This window comes from Miniopterus schreibersii (assembly GCF_964146895.1).
Source record: "Miniopterus schreibersii genome assembly, chromosome: 15".
In the NCBI taxonomy this organism is placed as follows: domain Eukaryota; kingdom Metazoa; phylum Chordata; class Mammalia; order Chiroptera; family Miniopteridae; genus Miniopterus; species Miniopterus schreibersii.
The window spans coordinates 32405454-32424335 of NC_138115.1; the positions used below are offsets into that span (position 1 = coordinate 32405454).

The window sequence follows — 18882 nt, forward strand, 5'->3', positions numbered from 1 at the left end:
GAGGTTTCCTAGTGGTAGATTATGGATGACACCCACCAGGTGAAGGGGACCTGAGAGTGGGAAGTCCGCAGCCCTCAGCGGCAAGTGTGCTAATATCACAAAACAAGAAGAGAATCCTTATTTTCTGGTGGCTTAGTGGGTGAGATGTGACCGATGAATTGTTGGAATGATGGTTCAAGACCCCTAGAAATAACTGGTTTGAAAACTGAAATTGATCCACAAAACAAAATAGACTTAAAGATAGAAATATGGAGCTTAGTCGTGTTTGAATCTCTGGTTCCAGAAACCCAGCTCTTTCCATGCCTTCAAGGGGATACATGAGCCAATTAATTCTTCTTACGGCCTTTACTACTTATTTTGAGTTTTACTTCTGACATTTATATCCAAGAGTCTTGACTAGAGGACAAGAGATGAAGAGCTTGTCCACGCTTGAACTAGCGATTTAAAGAAGGAGCTCTGAATGCCTACATATCAGTTAGGGTCTTGTGTGGTGGCTGGTTCCAGACAAGCAATAGCTCAAGCAAACAAGGAATTCGTCTCACAGGAGAGGAAATCCAGGATAGGCAGTCCAGGGCAAGTAGGTCTAAGGTCTACTCCATCAAGAATCCAGACTTTTTCCAACTTCCCCACGTGTTCTATCCTCGGCAAAGGCTTCAGCATCATGTGGACATTCTAGGTGAAAAGGGTGAGGAAGCTGCAAAGGCAGAACCAGCAGGCTCCCACGTACCTCTCTGGCCAACTGAGTTGCACGGTCCCCCCAGCTACATAGGAGTCTGGGAAACTGAGCTTCCAACTTCTCTGACTGCATAGTAGAGTAGGGTTGAAAGGTTGAAACCCAAACAGACAATAGGGTAGTGGGGAGGTGGGTTGGCCGGGGGAGGGAAGCATCTGAGGCAGATAACAAAGCCAAGCTTGTTTATGGTCAGGCAGGAAATTCCTTTCTTCTGTCTCAGCTCATCCTCCTGTTTTGGAACCAATGGAGTAGAGTGAAAGGAGCCCTCCCTCCTTTCCTCCCTCCCTCCTCTTTCTCACTCTCGCTCTTCCTTCCTCTCTTTTTTTCTCTCTCCACAGGGGAAAGGCTATTTAAGGACATAACAAGGAGACAGCTATCTGCAAGCCAGGAAGAGAGCTCTCATGAGAAGCAAATCAGCCGGCACCTTAATCTTGGATTCCCAATTTCTAGAACTGTGAGAAATAAATATCTGTTGTTTAAGCCTCCCAGTCTGTGGTATTTTGTTATGGCAGCCTGAGCAGACTAATACATGACCCTTCAGAGGCCCTGTGCCGGGTACCCTCAGTACCCAGCAGCTCTAGAATTCCATGCAATGCCAATTTCTGCCCTGAAGCTGGGCCCAAGTTCAGAGGCCTACAGAATAGAGCTGTGAGCCATATTGCAAAATGTTTCACTCAGCATAAACCTAGACCCTTCATATTTGCGTTGACAATGTCAGCCTTAATTGTTGAGTCACAGTTTCAAAGAGCAAGAGTCACTGTAATTAATAACAAAGGATTGGCCCCATGACAAAGTCACTTCTGTTTCCTCTCCATCAAGTGCTATGTCAACAAAGAATAGTGCAGATTGCAGTGAGAAGGTATCATCACATGTAGGGTCACACCAAATGATTTAATTGAGAATGCCTTTATTTTCACAGTAGGTAGTCAGGATGAAATTTCACATTAGGTGTCCCTTTTTCCAAACCCCTGCTCTGACTAACCCTTCCAAATTTTCTACTGGTAAAAAAGAAAGCAAGTTTCAACTCACTTCCAAATTAGTTTTACTCACTGCTTACATTGGTTTTTCTTTTGCTGCATAGCCCAAAAAATTAGTGTTATGTCAAGTTCAAGTTTCTTTTTCATTCAGTTCTAGATCATTTAAATAACTTTCAGGAAAGTTTCAGTTACTTTTTTTTAACTACTAGAATGCGGTCCTTCCCAAATCACAAATCATTTGGCCCAAGCCCCCACTGGCAGGAAAATGTTCAGGGGGCTAGGACTCGATCTCTGAGATTGCAGAATGGGCTTCATCACTTATGATCTGCAGCATTGTCTCAGGAAAGGCAATCTCAATCTCGGTTTCATAGACGATTAAAACAGAGGCAATAGTAATGAGGCTCTGCCTGACTATAGGGGTGCTGGGACACACCAAACCTCACATTCTTCCTTGGTTTCGAACCGGTTGGCATTGCCCCCACAGCTGCCATACCAGAACTGTTGGCAAGCCTGCTCCTCCTTGTTATAGTACCATTTCAGGATGTAATCCTGGCACTCGCCTTCCATCGGATCCATAAAACAGGGACCTGTCACAAAACACATGCAGAGAGTTGAATTTCTTGTATGAGCATGACCAGAAAGGAATAATGGTTTGGTGTCACAGACCTGGAAACGAATCCTAGCCTCACTACCAATTGGCTGTGTGACCTTGAGCAAGTAAACTTTCTGAGCCTCAATTCCCTAAATCATAAAAGCAATATTTTTAAAAAAACCAACACCATCACAAGTTTGTTGTAAGGTGTCACATAACATATGTGAAAGGTGTAATATGATTACAGCTATTTATTTTGCACAGTACCTAATACGTGGCAGGTACATTAGACAATGTATAAATGAGTGAATGAATGAATAAATCTTTCTGATACTGAGAACTCTTTACTTGTTTATTATACTTATTTCCTTCTTTTTTCAAACCATCTCAATCGCTTAGGTAACCTCAAAGCCTTCTAATAGCCTAAGCAAAACCAGTTTATTTATTATTTATTGTACCGTGACACTTGCCCAAGATGTTAATATTAAAAGAAAAACATAATGTTCCTGGAAAATGAAGAAAGCATTGAGAATCAACAAGTTACAACAGAGCAAAATCTGGGATACAGTGACTTTTAAGTCAGACGTTAATTTCTCCAGGTATTCTTGTTTTAGGTCAGCCCCAGAGCACAGATTAGTGGTATCCTTCAAACAGTTTCCCCCCACCTTCCAATCACTCCCAAATAAAGAAGATATTGTCTTCAGAAAATAAGAGTTAAAATTTATGGTCTGTTTCTGGGAAACAGCCCCATTAGTATAATCAGCACAGAGTAGTTCTCTTGAAGGAGTGGCCAGTTGCTCTGGACCCAAGAGGATGAGACACACTCTTAGCAGGGAAAAGAACTGTCCTACGCCTTGAACAGGCACATTTGAACTGGCCTGCTGCATGACTCTGACTTTGGGGTGGTGTGGGCGGGTAAGACAGCAAGCAGTAAGGGTCCAAGAGAAAGAGCCAGAGCAAATGCTTCTCCAAAAATGTATCAGAGTCAACAGAAAAACACTCCAATGGTGAACTTTTGACTGTATTCTGTAGGTTCAACAAATAGATTTGGGGCTCAGCAGTCAGCTGGCACAAACCTCTACCATTACAAGCTGATTCTAAACTGACAGGCCGAGGACTTGTTTAAATGGGTCATTACTTTGCCCTGGTGGGGTGACTCAGCTGGTTAGAGCATCAAACTGTACACCAAAAGGTCGCAGGTTCAATTCCCAGTCAGGGCACATACCCAAGTTGTGAGTTTGACCCCTGGTCAGAGCAAGCACAAGAGACAATCCATTGGTGTTTCTCTCTCTCTCTCTCTCTCTCTCTCTCTCTCTCTCCTTTCCTCTTTCTCTAGGATCAATAAAAAGCATATCCTTGGGTAAGTATTAAATAAATAAATAAATAAATAAATAAATAAATAAATAAATAAATAATCGATCGATCATTACTTTTCCCAGTGACATTTGGTGGCTTTTGCCTTTAGAGGCCCCACCCTTGCATTTAATCTGAGAGGCAAATGGGCTGCGTCTCCTAGATTATTTTTCTAGAGCACACTGCCCAACAGAACTTTCTGCAATGAGGGAAATGTTCTATGTCTGCACTGTGTAATACAGTAGCCATTGCCCATGTGGCTATTGGGTATTTGAAGTATGGCTATTGCAACCAAGGAACTGAATGTTCAGTTTTATTTCATTTTAAATTATTTTATATTTAAATAGCCAATGTGGCTAGTAGTTGGTCAACACAACTATAGGGAAGTATATTCTCAGTGCTTTAAACTACTTATCTCTACGGTATTCTTTGCAACATAAGGAAGCCTCAGAGTCTTAAGTTTTCTTTTCCCTGCATTTTAAAACCTTGAGAGTCAAATCCCCCCAAGTCTCTTTCTAATGTGGTCACTGTTTTTTTCACTTTGTTGAGCCCATATAAGAGGTCACATGGAATTTGCATTATTACATGCTGTAATCCTAAATCATTGCTGCAATTGTTTTAGATGAACACAAAGGTTCCTGCAACTTGGTCAGAACCTATATGGCCACTCATAGATAGATGAAGGAGCCTTCTTCAAGACAGTGCATTTTCCCTAAAGGTTGGGAGAATGTTTGCCCCTTCTGCAATAGAACAACGCTTCTCCACAATAAAATAGACACTTCATAGGGTGTGCCCCCCACCTTACTCCCTGAAATAGCTTTCGTTAGCTCCAGTTTTACACTCAGGAGAAAGTGTGTCTTTGTATATGTTCTTAAACTAATTTCTTTAGCTGCATACATGAATTTGTACATTTGGAAGGAAAGTATATAAAAGCCAAAGTTTGCGTGCTAACAGAGTACGAAGGATTTTTTTTAAAGATAAAGATTTTAAAAAGTTAACCTAAGGAGAAAAGAATAGTTGGTTTTTACCATAGACAGTGCCTGGATTTGTTTCTTTTCCATTTTTCTTTTGTTTTGCAGACATTCCTTGTTCATTTTCTTCAATGGCATATCCATTCTTTTCATAATTTTCAAGTACCTCTTGCTGAGTTATAGATGTCATTGTGGCTGTTCTGTTCTCCTCTAGAAAAAAGTCTGTTGCTTCAAGTGCTTCCAAATCATCAGCAAAATGCTGGCGCCTGGGCAACCTGTATAGAAACAATCTATGTCAAACCGCATAACCAAGCCACGAGAACCGAGAGGCTCATTTTCCAATCGACAATGCTGAGCTCAGTAAGCTTTGGGTTGGATCATTTCCTAATGACTTTGTTATCACATTAGCTACCTTCTTAGGTTTGCAGAGATGTTTGGACAAAAGTAACAAAAATATATTTAGCATTATTAACTTTACTTCTGGGACATGGGATTAGATGATGGGGGGTGGGATGGAATGGAAAATTTTAATTTTTGTTTTTATATACTTATGTGCTCTTTGAATGTTTTACACTGGTTGTGTATTACTCTTAAGGAAAGAAAAAACAAACCATGTCAGAGTTGTCAAACACAGGAACATCCTAGCTCCAATAGTTTGGGTCAGGTCAAGGACTGGCATTGCCTGTGACCTTTCTTTAGGGAGATAGTCTCCTACAGGGGACAGAGCTTTGGGACAACCTCAGCTCTGCCCTCAGCCTACCTCTTGGTAAGCATATGTGACTGTAGCAGAGTGTCCCCTCGGTTTGGACCCCCACATTCTTCAATGAGCTCTGGGGGTGGGTACTGGTTCGTTCCACCTAAAAATAAAATTTAAAAATCAAACCAAATAAAATAAAGCATAAAATCATATAAAACCTAAAAATAAACTGAACAGCCTGGCCAGCGTGGCTCAGCACTTGAGCATTGACCTATGATGCCAGAGATCTGAGTTCGATTCCTGGTCAGGGCACATGCCCCGGTTGTGGGCTTGATCCCCAGTAGCGGGCGTGCAGGAGGCAGCGGATCAATGATTGTCTCATCATTGATGTTTCTCTCTCTCTCCTTCTCCCTTCCTCTCTGAAATCAATAAAGATATATTTTTTAAAAAATAAATAAACTGCCCTGTCGGGCGTAGCTCAGCAGTTGAGCATCGACCTAGGATCCAGGCGATTGGGGTTTGATTCCTAGTTAGGGCACATGCCTGGGTTGCGAGCTCAATCCCCAGTCGGGGGCGTGCGGGGGACAGCCGATCAATGACTCTGTCATCATTGATGTTTCTATCTCTCTCTCTCCCTCTCCTTTCCTCTCTCTGAAATCAATAAAGATACATTTAAAAATAAATAAATAAGTAAATAAATAAATAAACTGAACGTAAAGTAAAATAAAGCATAAAAACATATTATCCATTAACACAAAAACTTAAAAGACATAAAATAAAATAAAGCGTAAAATATACATTAAAGCAAACTAAAAAGCAAAACAAAATAAAAATGAAATAGAATAAAACATAAAAACAAAAAATCCATTGACATAAAGTCAAAAAGATGTAAAATAAAGTCAAGCAAAGCATAAAATAAATACAAAAATAAAATAACACAACACAATGCATCTTATCATATAAATAATATAAAATCATAACATAAAAGAACATAAGAAAACATAAAATGCAACCTAACATAATAAAAAATACAGTAAAATGAAATTAAAACAGACTAGAAAAGTGATTCATTCAGGCTTCTTTTCCCTCAAAGAAGTCATCAGCCAGATATTATAAATACCTCATCCACCTACCACAACAATAAGGAATCTAAAGTTCAGAGTGGTTCACTGACCTTTCTAGCCCAAGACAAACTCCAGGAACTGTAACCAGGATAATACCCACCCCCAAATCCCAACAATCTTCATTATCATGCTAAGGATATAGCTTTTGTACTGGCTGCCCATAAATTTGGTTCAACTAGTTCTGATTGCTGGTGAGGACACTAAAACAGGGGGCGGGGAAGGATTCCTGCCCAGGTGCACTATCAATGTGCCCCTTAACCTTCACTGCTGGTGTCACCCACCCAACCTGAGGTGGGAGACCCTGGACTTCTTTCTCACTGCCTGGCAAGTCCCTGAAAAATAAATGTCATACACTCTTTTTACTCAAAGTGTGGTGTATGGACTATCAGCATCAGCATCAGCATCACTTGGGAGCTTGTTAAACATGCGGAATCTCAGACTTCAGCTCAGACCTACTGAATCAGAATCCACATTTTTTAACAAGATCCCCAGGAGATGGGTGTGCACGTTAAAATTTGAGAAGCACTGTTACACACCACTGGATTCTGGGGTCTGAATTACCGAAATAGTAATAGCAATAACTGTGCCTATATTTGTACAACACTGGTGCTTTCAAAGCCCTTCCATGCAGGTATTTGAATGTAGGCTTCACAAATAAAGATGAGACTGTAATTTTCATTTTGGTATATGAGAAAATGGAAAGGTTAGGTGGAACTGAGGCCTCCCAACCACCAGCTGAGAGGTTCTAGATAAGAAATCAGCACTAGGCTTGGCACAGTGTCTGGGCAATGACAGCTTAGGGTTTTCCAGAAACGGGGTACTCTCTAGGGACTCCCCAGAGGCTGTGGGACTGCACGCACCTCAGCAAAGATGAAGGTTCAGTGGGCACCTGCTCTCCAAAATGCCAGGCTATGTAAGTATTTCTCTTCACCCCAGCCCACCCGGGGCATCCCCAGTGCTCAGGGATTGCTCACTTTTTAGGAGGTTCAGGAAGGCCCATGTGAAGCCCCTGGCGTAGGCCACCTCTGAGTCTGAGATCCCCTCCAGGCGCAGCAGGTGCTGTTCAGAGGGGGCACTAGCCACTCGAGCCAGTTCAGCCAGCTCATGGGTTCCAACTCGGGGACCCAAGGCCAGCACAAACAGAGTGATACCCTTGCACTTGGCCTCCAGGGACAGAGTCCTTAGCTTCTCCCGGTCCCAGCTGCTGGTCTCACTGGCCACGATGGCAAAGAGAACCTGTGCCCTCCTGGGTAGCGGAGCTGCCAGAAGCACCTTCTCAAGTGTCCACTCCAGGGCGTGGCCCAGGGCCGGGGCTCCCTTCAGGGGGCGGCCCGCAGCCTCCCGGAGGTGCCTCTGCATCTGTATCCGGTGGCCATAGGAGGTCAGGCGGAAAGCCTCGAGCACAGGGGGGCGTCCTGTTCCAGGCCAGAAGCCTGGGGTCGTGTGCATTACCAGAGCCACGCGCGCCCCTCGGAGGAACGCTTCTGGCTGTGCAGCCACCTCCAGGTTGTCAAGCGTGGCGTCCACTAGACTCAATGCAGCTCGGTACATGTCTGCATTGACTCTCTGGGAGCTATCCACCACGAATGCCACGTCCACGTCCACCTCCAGGGGTCCAGGTGAGCCTGACCTGCACTCCAGCGCTGGTCTGCATTTGTCTGGGAGGGAAAGAAGGGCGAGGAGAGGCCAGAGTTACTGTGCATCTCTTTCCTTTCCCGGCAAACACATTTCTGACTCTATAAGAATAGCGGCTGCTGAGTGCTAATTGCATTATGTTGACAAGGCCCGCAGATGGCCACTGTCAGTAAATGCCCATTTTTCAGAAGAAAGAATTGAGACGATGATTTCACATTTAACATTTTTAACTACTAGGCCCTATGGCTTCTTAACTTTTAGGTTCACAGACATCTGTCTGGCCCAGTCCAGGTCCTCCCTCTTACTGGGTGGGAGACTTTAGGCAAATTACTCAGCCTTCCCACTGCCTCAGTTTCCTCATCTGTCAGAGACAATGATGATAATAATAATAATACCTGTCTTGTGAGGTTTCAATTTAAAAAAATGACTTAATATATGTAACTGCTCAGAACAACACCTGGTACCGTAAAAGCTCCAGTTCAATAAATACCAGCTAGGTCTATGCTTCTACAGGAGAGGAAACTGAGGCCCAGAGACAATGTGCCAAATGAGATGGTGGATGTGAAGGCAGTTCATCAACTGTAACATACTCTGCAAATGGCAATGACTGCATTTGACCTGACGAAGTTCTCAGGACCAAATCTCTCACGGCAGTTTCAGGTCTCAGTGCAGATCAAGAAGAGGGAATGATTGAATCCCCTTTTTATTTCACCAATAGGACTCTCTCTAGCCCTGGGTGATGTGGGGGTGGAAAAGAGTGGTCCACGTATGGGAAAGCGTGGGTTACAGCACTAAGTTCTCTCTGGCACAGGCTAGTGTGAGGTGTGGGATAGAGCCATGGAGACTGAAGACACAGAGACATTGAATGACCTGCCAATATCCCACTGGTGATCAATGATAAATCCAGGCCTAACCCCAGGACTCTTGACTCTTAATTCAGTGGTCTGCCCTCCACACTAAGGTGCCACTAAAGAAGGAACATAAGCCCAGTCATCCACAGGAACCTGGCAGGACAGGTAAGTAAGCAGAGCAGGCTAGAGGTAAGACAATAGGGAGGGGAAGGGAAGGGAAGGTGCCAGCAGACCCTTGCTCCATCAAAAGGGAGTAGGAACAACACATTTCTGGCTGACTGCAGCCACATGGGAACCCAACATCTGTGATTCTCCAGACTATTCTGACTTCCTAAGAAAAACTGGTAACCCAGAATTAATAGGAAATCCCCAGATTCTAAAACTCTGCATGTGCTAAGAAAATACATATCTGCAGAACAGATCTGGCCTGTGGCCGCCAATTAATTCATCCTATTCTAAAGACATCAGTCTGATCAGAAATGCTATCCATGCTTACCATAGCAGAGAACGCAGCGGGCCATGTGTTCCACATCCTGCTGGCTCTGAGTCTCCCAGATGAACAGGTGAAATCTGTTGGTTCCATCCATCTAATCCAAACACATACACAAGTGTGTCATTTACTGAATTAAATGTCAAGCCAGGTTTTTTTCCAATTCAGATGAGAAAAACGTTAATATGATATTTTTTAAAGAATATATAATTATATGAATATATGTGAGGGTATAATTTGGCATTATCTATTACAGTTATAGTCATTTAGTTCTCTGGTTCTAACCTGGATGTTGGACTGTTATTGGTGTGGGTACACAAGCTGTGGGTCTTCAGACTCCCAATGTGTGGAAAACTCAACCAATGCCATGCTGTGTTGGAATGATGGTAAGGGAGCTGAGGGCTCAATCATTTATAAATTCCATAAGTCTTTAGTGATTGTCCACAGTATGCAAGGTGCAGTGTGGTGGAAGTTATAAACCTGAACGCGCCTCCCTTTAAGGAGCCAGTCATATAAGTCAATACCCTTAGATGGGAAAGCAGCATATACCCATGAGAGGCCTTTCCAGAGTTTTCCTGATATTCAGAGTTGAGACACATCAAAGCCAGAGGCAGGAGTGAGTAGGAAGCAAGGAAGGCTTTGCAGGGATGACAGGTCTATTTATCTTCTTCACTTAACCGTTCCAGTTAGCATTACTTAATAACTGACATCAAGGTTTAAATGTAAAATATTAATAATAACAATAATAAATCCAACAAGGTCCATGTGACAAGGGGTTAGATAATAAACACACCCATTCCCTCTTCTTCCTAGGGCCACAACTGCACCACATTTCCCATGCTCCCCTGCAGTTACCTGGGACCATATGACTGGGGCCTAACCAATGGCTTGTAGGTGGGAGTGATGGGTGCCATTCCCAGTGCATGCACTATACTCCATTGCTCCCTTGGCCCTCACCTGCTAGAAGAAGGCTTTGAGGCCAAAGGGTTTGATGAGGGCCATGGAGAGACGGGGCCCAGGACCTGAAATGGCTGCATGCAGCAACCACCCTCCTCTCTACCTCCCACACACATACCCAAGGTCCCATGTACACTTGCGATAGATGGCAAAAATAATACTTTATTGTATTATGCCACTGAGACTTGGGCATGAATGGCTTCACAGTTAACCTGCCCTGACTAATACAGATTATTTGCAGGATTTCCATCTCATGATGAAATTAGAAGTCCTTTAGGTTGTTTCTCTCAGGAACTGAGGTGTGGTTTGCAAAGAGATGGATATGTAAGCCTAGTCATGTCCAATCTCTTTGTCTATTCTCTGTCAAATCATATAGGACAGGGCCCCACTGAAGGTCAGTTTCTCCTCCTTTATCCCTGTGGCTCAGACCAAGCAAGCTCTGGACTGCCGTCTGATAACAAGGTGCTAGGCATATGAAGATGTCGTACTAGCCCTCAGAGAAACAGACAGGCAAGGGTTACTTTGAAAAAGAACTTTCTGGCCCCGCCGAGCATGGCTCAGTGGTTAAGCATCTACCTAGGATCCAGGAGATCACGGTTCGATTCCCGGTCAGGGCACATGCCCAGGTTTCAGCTCAATCCCCAGCAGGGGACGTGTAGGAGGCAGCCGATCAATGACTCTCATCATTGATGTTTCTATCTCTCTCCCTCCCTCTCCCTCCTCTCTTTGAAATCAATAAAGATATATTGTAAAAAAAACAAAACAAAGAATTTTCTGTAACATATAGTCCATACAGAGCTCTTTACTCTGTTTAGGACTGCAGCATACCCCAAACCTTGGAGTAAAACCCTTGTGGGAAAGAAATACAGAGTTGAACTTTTGTTTATGCTAATGTAACACCAAAACAAGAAAACCCAAGCATGGGAACTTTCCTAGGTCTCCTGAGAAGAAAGCTGCAATGCATTCTCTCTTGTTCTTCACACAGCAAAGGCAGCTGAAATTATGCTTTTTCCTGACTTAGAAATTCCAATCGACCAAGACTGATTAAACAGCTACTATATAGAAGTGTTAACAAGCCATGTGGAGATACAAAAATGCCACAGCCACACCTTCAAAGAGCTTAAGTGGAAAGATAGACAAACTATTTTCAAGAAAGAGGTCCAATAAAAAGGGGAGATTAATTTGAAGGGGAAGCGATAGAGAGAACTTGATGAACATAATAGCATTTGGCACTTTTGAAAGAATGAATAGGAAATTTACCTGGCAAAGAAGCAGGTAAAAGCATTACAGTGTGGAGGAACAGCATGTACAAAGGTCCAGAGGCAGGCCAGTTATCTACAGAATTCTCAAGACTCCCACTCCCCAAAGATTAGAGAACACCCACCTCCAATGTGCAGCTGCACAGCACATCTGAAAGCCTGAAACTCCTTGCCAGATGGAGGAAGCTGACATGAAATATGAGTTGCCGCCTTGAACATTCAAATCTACTCCACCAAACCAAATGGACTTAATTAAATATCAAGGATTAGAGAAAACAGTGTAGGCACGCATATGACACACTGATAGCTTTACTGGAAGTCACATGAGGCAATTTGGAAGGCTTCTGAAATCAGGATTCCCAGCAGGGTTCCAGGAGATATGAGGAGGCTGGGCTAACCCCAGAAGCATCAATGTTTACCCCAAGAGTTATGGGAAAATGCTAAGCTAGAATACATTATTTTCAAATCACAGGACACATGGGTGAAGTGCATTATAAAATACAGAATGTATGTGAGTTTTCAGGTCACATGAAAGATTTTAAACCAAATTCAAATATTTCCCCAAGTCTGTACAAAGGCCTGGTTCATAAAAAAAAAAAAAATTATGTGGCAGAAATGGATTAGGTGTCATGAACCTGGGTCCTAGTCCTTGATCTACCATAATTCGCTCTGTGACTTTGGACAAGCCTCTGGCCTCAGTTTCCTCAGCAACAGAGTTTTAGGGTAGGAATCAATGCTGCTAAGTTTTCTTCCTGTTCCAACACAGCCTGGTCCTCAATTACTGTTTTCTGTATTTGTCTCATGTTCAGGACACTGTTACCTTTTTACTCTGAGCAGCTGAGAGGAGGCACTTGTCCATGTTTTTCTGTTTGTTGGAAAATAACCAAATTCAAATGAATGAGAATAGTTTAAAAGCTTGCATCTTTTTTAAAAACTTTTCTTAGGAAGAATAATTTTATGATCATGTTTAAATTTTTCTGTTTATGCAAAAATAAAATTGTGGGAACAAGTATACTAAAACAGAATGGAAGTCTGTTGGGAACTATGATTCAGTATAGATTCATCTGTACTTAGTTGTTATTAATTGATGATTAATTACTTGGACTTTGGACTTGCCAGCATGGTCCTAGTCACTGATAAAGAAGTAGACAAGACAGTTCATGAGAAGCTCCAAGCAGAGAGATAGTGTTGGGAGGAAATCTCAGTGTGAGAAGAGAAAGCGAGCTCTGCAATTCCTTCTGCAAAATCCCATCAGCACCAGCAAATCAGCACTAGGAAATCTCAAAAACACAAGCCAAGTAATCTGCTCAAGGTTCAAAGCTTTACTATAGTTTGAATCAGCACCTTTGGTAATTCTCAATCCAACTTTATTCCTGAATGTCCAGTTGTGGTCTATAGGAAGGAATATAAAAGCTGGGGGGGGGGGGGGAGAGAAGTGTGCAACACAGGGATTTACATTAATATCCTCTTTTATTTAATAAACAGAAAGATATTTCCTAAAAGGATATAGACAACCTTCAAACCTTAGCACTCACTATTAAAAAACTCTCCATGGTCCCTGAGCTAGGGAGATCCACAGGGTCTCAGTTGCTGTATTAAGCTTCAGAGGCCATGGAACAATGTTCATTCCTGGGAATGAGTTGGCGGAGGCTTTTGTCTTAGACAGAAGGGAAGAGAGAGGCAGGAAGAAAGTTCTGGGAAGGAGGACTTGCCTTGGACAGAGGAAGAGCTAACTGGACCCTAAGAAGGGGGAATTACAAATAACCTGGCACTCAGCCGAAGTAAAGACACAGGGAAAAAGGAGGGAAAACTGGAAAAACTAGGGGAAAGACACCGAAGAGAACAGTCATGTAACCTGTGACTGACCCCAGAGCTTGAGTCCAGTTTTAGCCCCTGCCATTTGGCATGGTCCCACCAAGACTGCTGTGAAGCAGTTGACTCTTCCTGAACTCCCCAGAAAATATGAGAGGTTGGCATTGGATTGAGGGTGTTGGATGACAGATTGGGACTAGGGAACCAGACATATGAGAAAGCCAATGCCAGGACTATGTAGTTTAGAACAAGTCACTTCCCTTACCTCCTCTAGAAATGTAGATTATCATTATTAACTTGTAGGATAGTTGAGATCATACCAACACTCCTTAAACTTTAACAGTTATGCAAACCATCTGGGGATCTTGTTTAAAAATGCAGAGCCTCGTTGATTAGGCTGGGCTTGAAGCTTGCGATTTGGCATTTCTCGCAAACCTGGGGGATGTTGAAGTGGCTGGTCCTGGGACCACATTTTTTGAGTGGAGAGGGGTTAAGATAACAAGGCATGAAAAGCATGTAGCATGGTGGTTGGAACTTCATAGGTATTCACCAAATGGAAACTATACAATTTAATAAATAGGGCAAAGGTGCACTCTTAAGGACCTTGAGAACATGGTAATAATAATGGCCCACACTGAGTATGCACTTAGAAAGTGTCCGATGTCCCTGTAGGCACTATCTCTTACACTCCCACAACAAACCTGTGAGTTTATCCGTTTTATGGGTGAATAAATTGCAGTCCCAGTGTCAAATAGCATGTCCAGATAACATAAGAGACAAAGCCAGAGTTTGAAGTCTCGTTGCCTAATTCCTTCCTCAGTTGCTGATCCTGGCTTTAGGGGAGTAAAAATCTAACAAAAAACAGCAGCTCCCAAGGCCTCAGCAGAGTGGTATCTATGGCTTCTGAAAGGGCCTGCCTGGAAACCCAATATTTTCTTTAAAAGTATATATATACATCCTCTTGCAACTTCTCTGAATTCTGAAATTATACCAAAATTTTTTAAACCCCAAAATTTCTTTGGTTTTCCTCTTAATATAGGGGTGGGCAAAAGTAAGTTTACAGTTGTACTACAAATAAATAATACAATAATAAATAAATAATACAAGAATAAGTAAGTTGCACATACTCACAACTATAAACCTACTTTTGCCCCTTCCTCCCCCCCCCCCCCCGCTGCTTTTCATTTATAAATTTGATTTGATTTGATTTTTTTGTTTGTTTCTGTGATAGTCAGAAATCCAAATCTATTCTTTGGATTTTTTTTTTAAGAACATCACACAGAAATAGAAATAGAGCCAGTTCATAGATCTACCTCATAGTATTATTGTAATGATAAAATAAATTAATTCATGTAAAAAGCTTTGAAATTCTAAACTCTCTTCCAATTTTGACTTCTGAATTAAAATCCCATTGCTAAGGGGAATTTCAAACCTTGAGCAAGTTAGTTAACTTCTCTGTCTCAGTGTCACCAACTGAAAAATGAGCCAATATTAACAGTTATCTCATTGGGTTGTTGTAAGGATTAAATGAATCAATAAGTGGGAAGATCTTAGAGCAGATTCTGGTTAAATAAACATGAGCTTTTTTTCTTCAGCATTGTTTCAAGGGAACATATGCTAGATTTTTATAAAGAAAAATTAAATTTGAAATCCGGCACACAAATTGCATTATTCCTCTAATCCTCTGGTTTTTAACTTTTAAAAAAATCAGGTGATTGAAGTCATGTTTTGAGACTCAAAGCAAATTGGACACTTCTTGACAGTGGGATTAGGCACAAATAGTCCAAATGCTATAATACTGTTTTATTCAGGGCTGAGAGGACTCAATGGATGGGTTAAAAAATATTTTCAATATGTCCACAGTCTCCAAGCATGTTGAAATGGACTAAGAAGTTGAGGCATCTGTTTATATAATTGTTTCAAGTTGAATAACCATCATTTTGCCAGAAGCCTGTAGGTGTTGTTCTGAAAAATAAAATAACGTACAAGTGAAAGACAAAATCTCCACAGATAGTCAGAGAAAGCCTTCAGGCAGCTAATTCAGAAGAAAAATCACAGGATATTCATACCCTCTTAACTGGATTCTCCTAAAGATAGAGCACAGGGCAAGAGAGGTTAGGGGCTACAATATGTCCAGTTGTGAAGAAATGAAGATGTTTGAAAGGCCCTGAGAGTGGATTGTTATTTTTACAGTTTTTCTCCTTGCTAATGTCACCAGAAATTAGGTCATTTATTATGTTTGAGCTGGCAAGCCCCATTTAACATCCTTTCTATATTGTTAAATTTAAAGAACAGAGTAGTCTCCCAGCATTCTGGGTCAAGAATATGTCCAAAAATGGAGAGAAGAGCAGATAGAAATGACAGAACTGAAGTTCAGGAATGTTGAAGCTAGCAAGTTCTTCTCACATATCGTTATATCTTTTTATCCAGAACCAAAGCAACAAAGAGAGCAAGAACATCTTGCATAGGATCATCTTTACATAGGATCCAAATACTGCCTGCCCAGGACCCCCCTCTCAGATTGCAGCACTGATGAGCATTTGGGAGGATGTAACTTTATCCTGAGTATTCCTTCCAAAAAATAGATAATTACACCTGGGAAGAAGCCTAGATAATGTCTAGTTGTGACAGTCTCCATTTTAGAGCTGAGCAAAATGAGTTTCAGAAAGGTGAAGAGACTTTTCCAAAGGCACCTCATTACTGATGAAAGAGCCAAAGACAAAAGCTACATATCTAATTTAAACCACTACTTGCTTATACTCTGCCTTTATTAATCCATTCAGAAGGTTATTGAAAGCTGCCCCCACCCCCACTAATCCATCCCTATCCAGACACCTCTAGGCAAGAGGGATGTAAACTGAACAAGGAATTCAACTTCTGCATTTAACTTTGTTTCTTGAAACCCAAAATATTTTGTCTGTCCTTCCCAATGGTTTGCAAGCTGTCACAATTGTATCTATCAATCCTTGGAATCAGATTTACAACTGTGTCATCAAAATCTCTCACCTACCACTTCTGCTGCACACTCAACCTTCAAAGAAAACTAAGTGGTCTAGCCCAGCTAAACTCATTAGCTATTAGGTTGAATGATAGGACATTTGCACTTTTGCTGGTCAAAAACAATTAAATATTGGCAATGTCACATGGCTCAACCTGACACTCAGAGGCATCCTGGAAGCTCTTAAATAGAGAATAACAATTTGGATCCAAGATGGTGGGCGGAGTAGGTGGATGTTAGACTCAGCCCCTCCCAGGACCAAATTGGAATTACAGTTAAAATATAGAGCAATCAACCTGAATAACCAACTGAAGACTAGCTGAAGAGAAGTCTTATAACCAAGGATTTACAGAAGAAGCTACATCGAGACCGTTAGGAAGGGCAGAGATGCAACAAGGGCCGGCCCCGATCCCATGAGCACTAGTTGAGATTTTGGAGGGATATAAAAGCTTCAAAGGTTTACCCTGAGAAGTATGGGTTCTCATCCCCAAGTTGGGCTCCCCAGCCAAGAGCACCAAAGCCAGGAAGAGGTACCCACATAACATCTGGCTGTGAAAATCAATGGGGATTGTGTCCACTAGGGTAAAACAGGAGCCTGCTAGAGAATGGGTGCCCTGTTAAAGGGCCATTGCACAAAATCTCATTTGTAGCCACTCACCCTGGGGTCCAGCGGAAGGAGGGTAGAGTGGATAAGAGTTGCATGAGGAGAGACTGAGGTTTGTGGCTCTGGGGAGAGAGCTAAAGAGACAGTTGCCAGGATCCCTATGCTAAGTCACTCTCCCATACCATAGATGCCATCTTTCTTGGGTGGAGCACTCCCTTCCTTATGACATCAGCCTGGAGGGATGCAATAGCCTCACCCTCTGGACTGCCTGTCACCTCACTCTGTGAAGCTTGTGCCCTGCTGAGGAATCAGCTGCCTGGGCTAGGATATAGAAGTTTGGGCAAACTCAGGGGATGTCAGTGACTGAGTTGTGTGTCTCTGGGGCAGCAGTCATTCCCCCTACTTTTCTGTAAACCTAGCACCTCTCCCTCATGGGAAATCAGCTACTCCCCCCCTTCTGACTCCTGGTTGCTCCACCCTGCCAAGGTCTGGACGGAATCTGGGACACACTAAACATGTGGTACTAGGGTGGGAGCCACTCCCCCAATCCTTACCACCACCTCCCCCATGCAGGAGATCCACTAACTCCACCTTCCTGACTCCTAGAAGCCCTGCCCTGCTGAGATCAAGCTTCTGGCTGAATCTGAGACCTACTGAGTTGTGTGGCTCTAAGACAGGGACCATTTTTCCCTCCCATGCCTGATCAGTGCAGAGCCCTCCCTTCCAAATCCTGACCTGTTTGGTCCCGATAAACTTTGCTGGCCTCACCCTGATGACCCCCTGAGACTCCACCCCAGCACAAAGGTATGCGAGCACCCAATGGGTGGCAGCTAGACTTGGAATATCTTGGAACATTTGTTGAGTAGCTTCAGACCCAGCACTGAACCTATATCAGTCTGGTGAATACCACGCACCCCTACCTGGTGACACACTGAGAACCTACCTCATGCAACTTGAGTACCACCAGAGGCTCTTTCAATGACTGAGCCTAATAGGCAGCCTTCAGGGGCAGGCAGATAGAGGTAGAGCTCAGGGTGCCTTAGGACTTTCATTGACCTGCCCCTGGGCCTAGTGCTCGTAAAAGCTGACCTTGGTGAGCATCTTGGTCCTTCCCACACACAACCAGGCCAAGTAGAGGCAGCCACAAACTGTGGATTGCTTTGTAGTTCCAAACAGGTTCCCCAGGACCAGTCACAGGCAGCATCTGACATTGGACTGCACCAGAGTCCCTCCCAAGAGTCCCCAGAACCAACACATCCAGTAGCCAGCTTCAGATAACATCAGAGCAGGATTTAATTAGCTTCATGAGCAGCATGTCCAAAGAGAGATCTCAGCAGGCACCAGAACTTGCTGAGGCAAATTTTGCTTCATGTGGTCAACATCTGCACAACAGCTTATACACTGTGGTTGGAGTCAATCATGAGAGTCAGCCAGCCTGAATGTCAACATCAAGCACAAAGAGGCCAATAGCAATAAAGACTCAATTACAAATTGAGGGCCCACAATGTCACAAATGAGGCATTCCTGGAGCACCGAGCTCAGGTGATCAAGGAGAGTTTGCTGTTGGGTCCACAGGATACCAACTACACAAGGCCACTCTACCAAGACTGGGAGTCATAGAAGATCTACCTAATACATAGAAACAAACACAAAGAGGCAGCCAAAATGTAGAGACAAAGAAACATGCCTCAAATGAAAGAATAGAAGAAATCTCCAGAGAAAGAGCTAAATGAGATGGAGGGAAGCAATATATCAGATATAGAGTTCAAAAAACTGGTTATAAGGATGCTCAAGAAACTTAGTGAAAACTATAACAGTGAAAAAGGACA

General features: G+C 42.9%; 1 protein-coding gene across 1 annotated transcript in view; it reads right to left on the reverse strand.

Annotated features, from left to right (window-relative positions):
* Positions 1-516: 516 nt before the first annotated feature.
* Positions 517-18882, reverse strand: part of LOC308567507 (collagen alpha-4(VI) chain-like) — a gene marked incomplete at both ends in the record, with an annotated part of 84545 nt that continues 66179 nt past the window's right edge. The window contains 6 exons of the mRNA XM_081159146.1: positions 517-672; positions 2149-2297; positions 4684-4901; positions 5387-5483; positions 7422-8105; positions 9430-9520. Coding sequence (XP_081015272.1) covers positions 517-672; positions 2149-2297; positions 4684-4901; positions 5387-5483; positions 7422-8105; positions 9430-9520 — 1395 coding nt within the window. The remainder of the gene's footprint in view (positions 673-2148; positions 2298-4683; positions 4902-5386; positions 5484-7421; positions 8106-9429; positions 9521-18882) is intronic.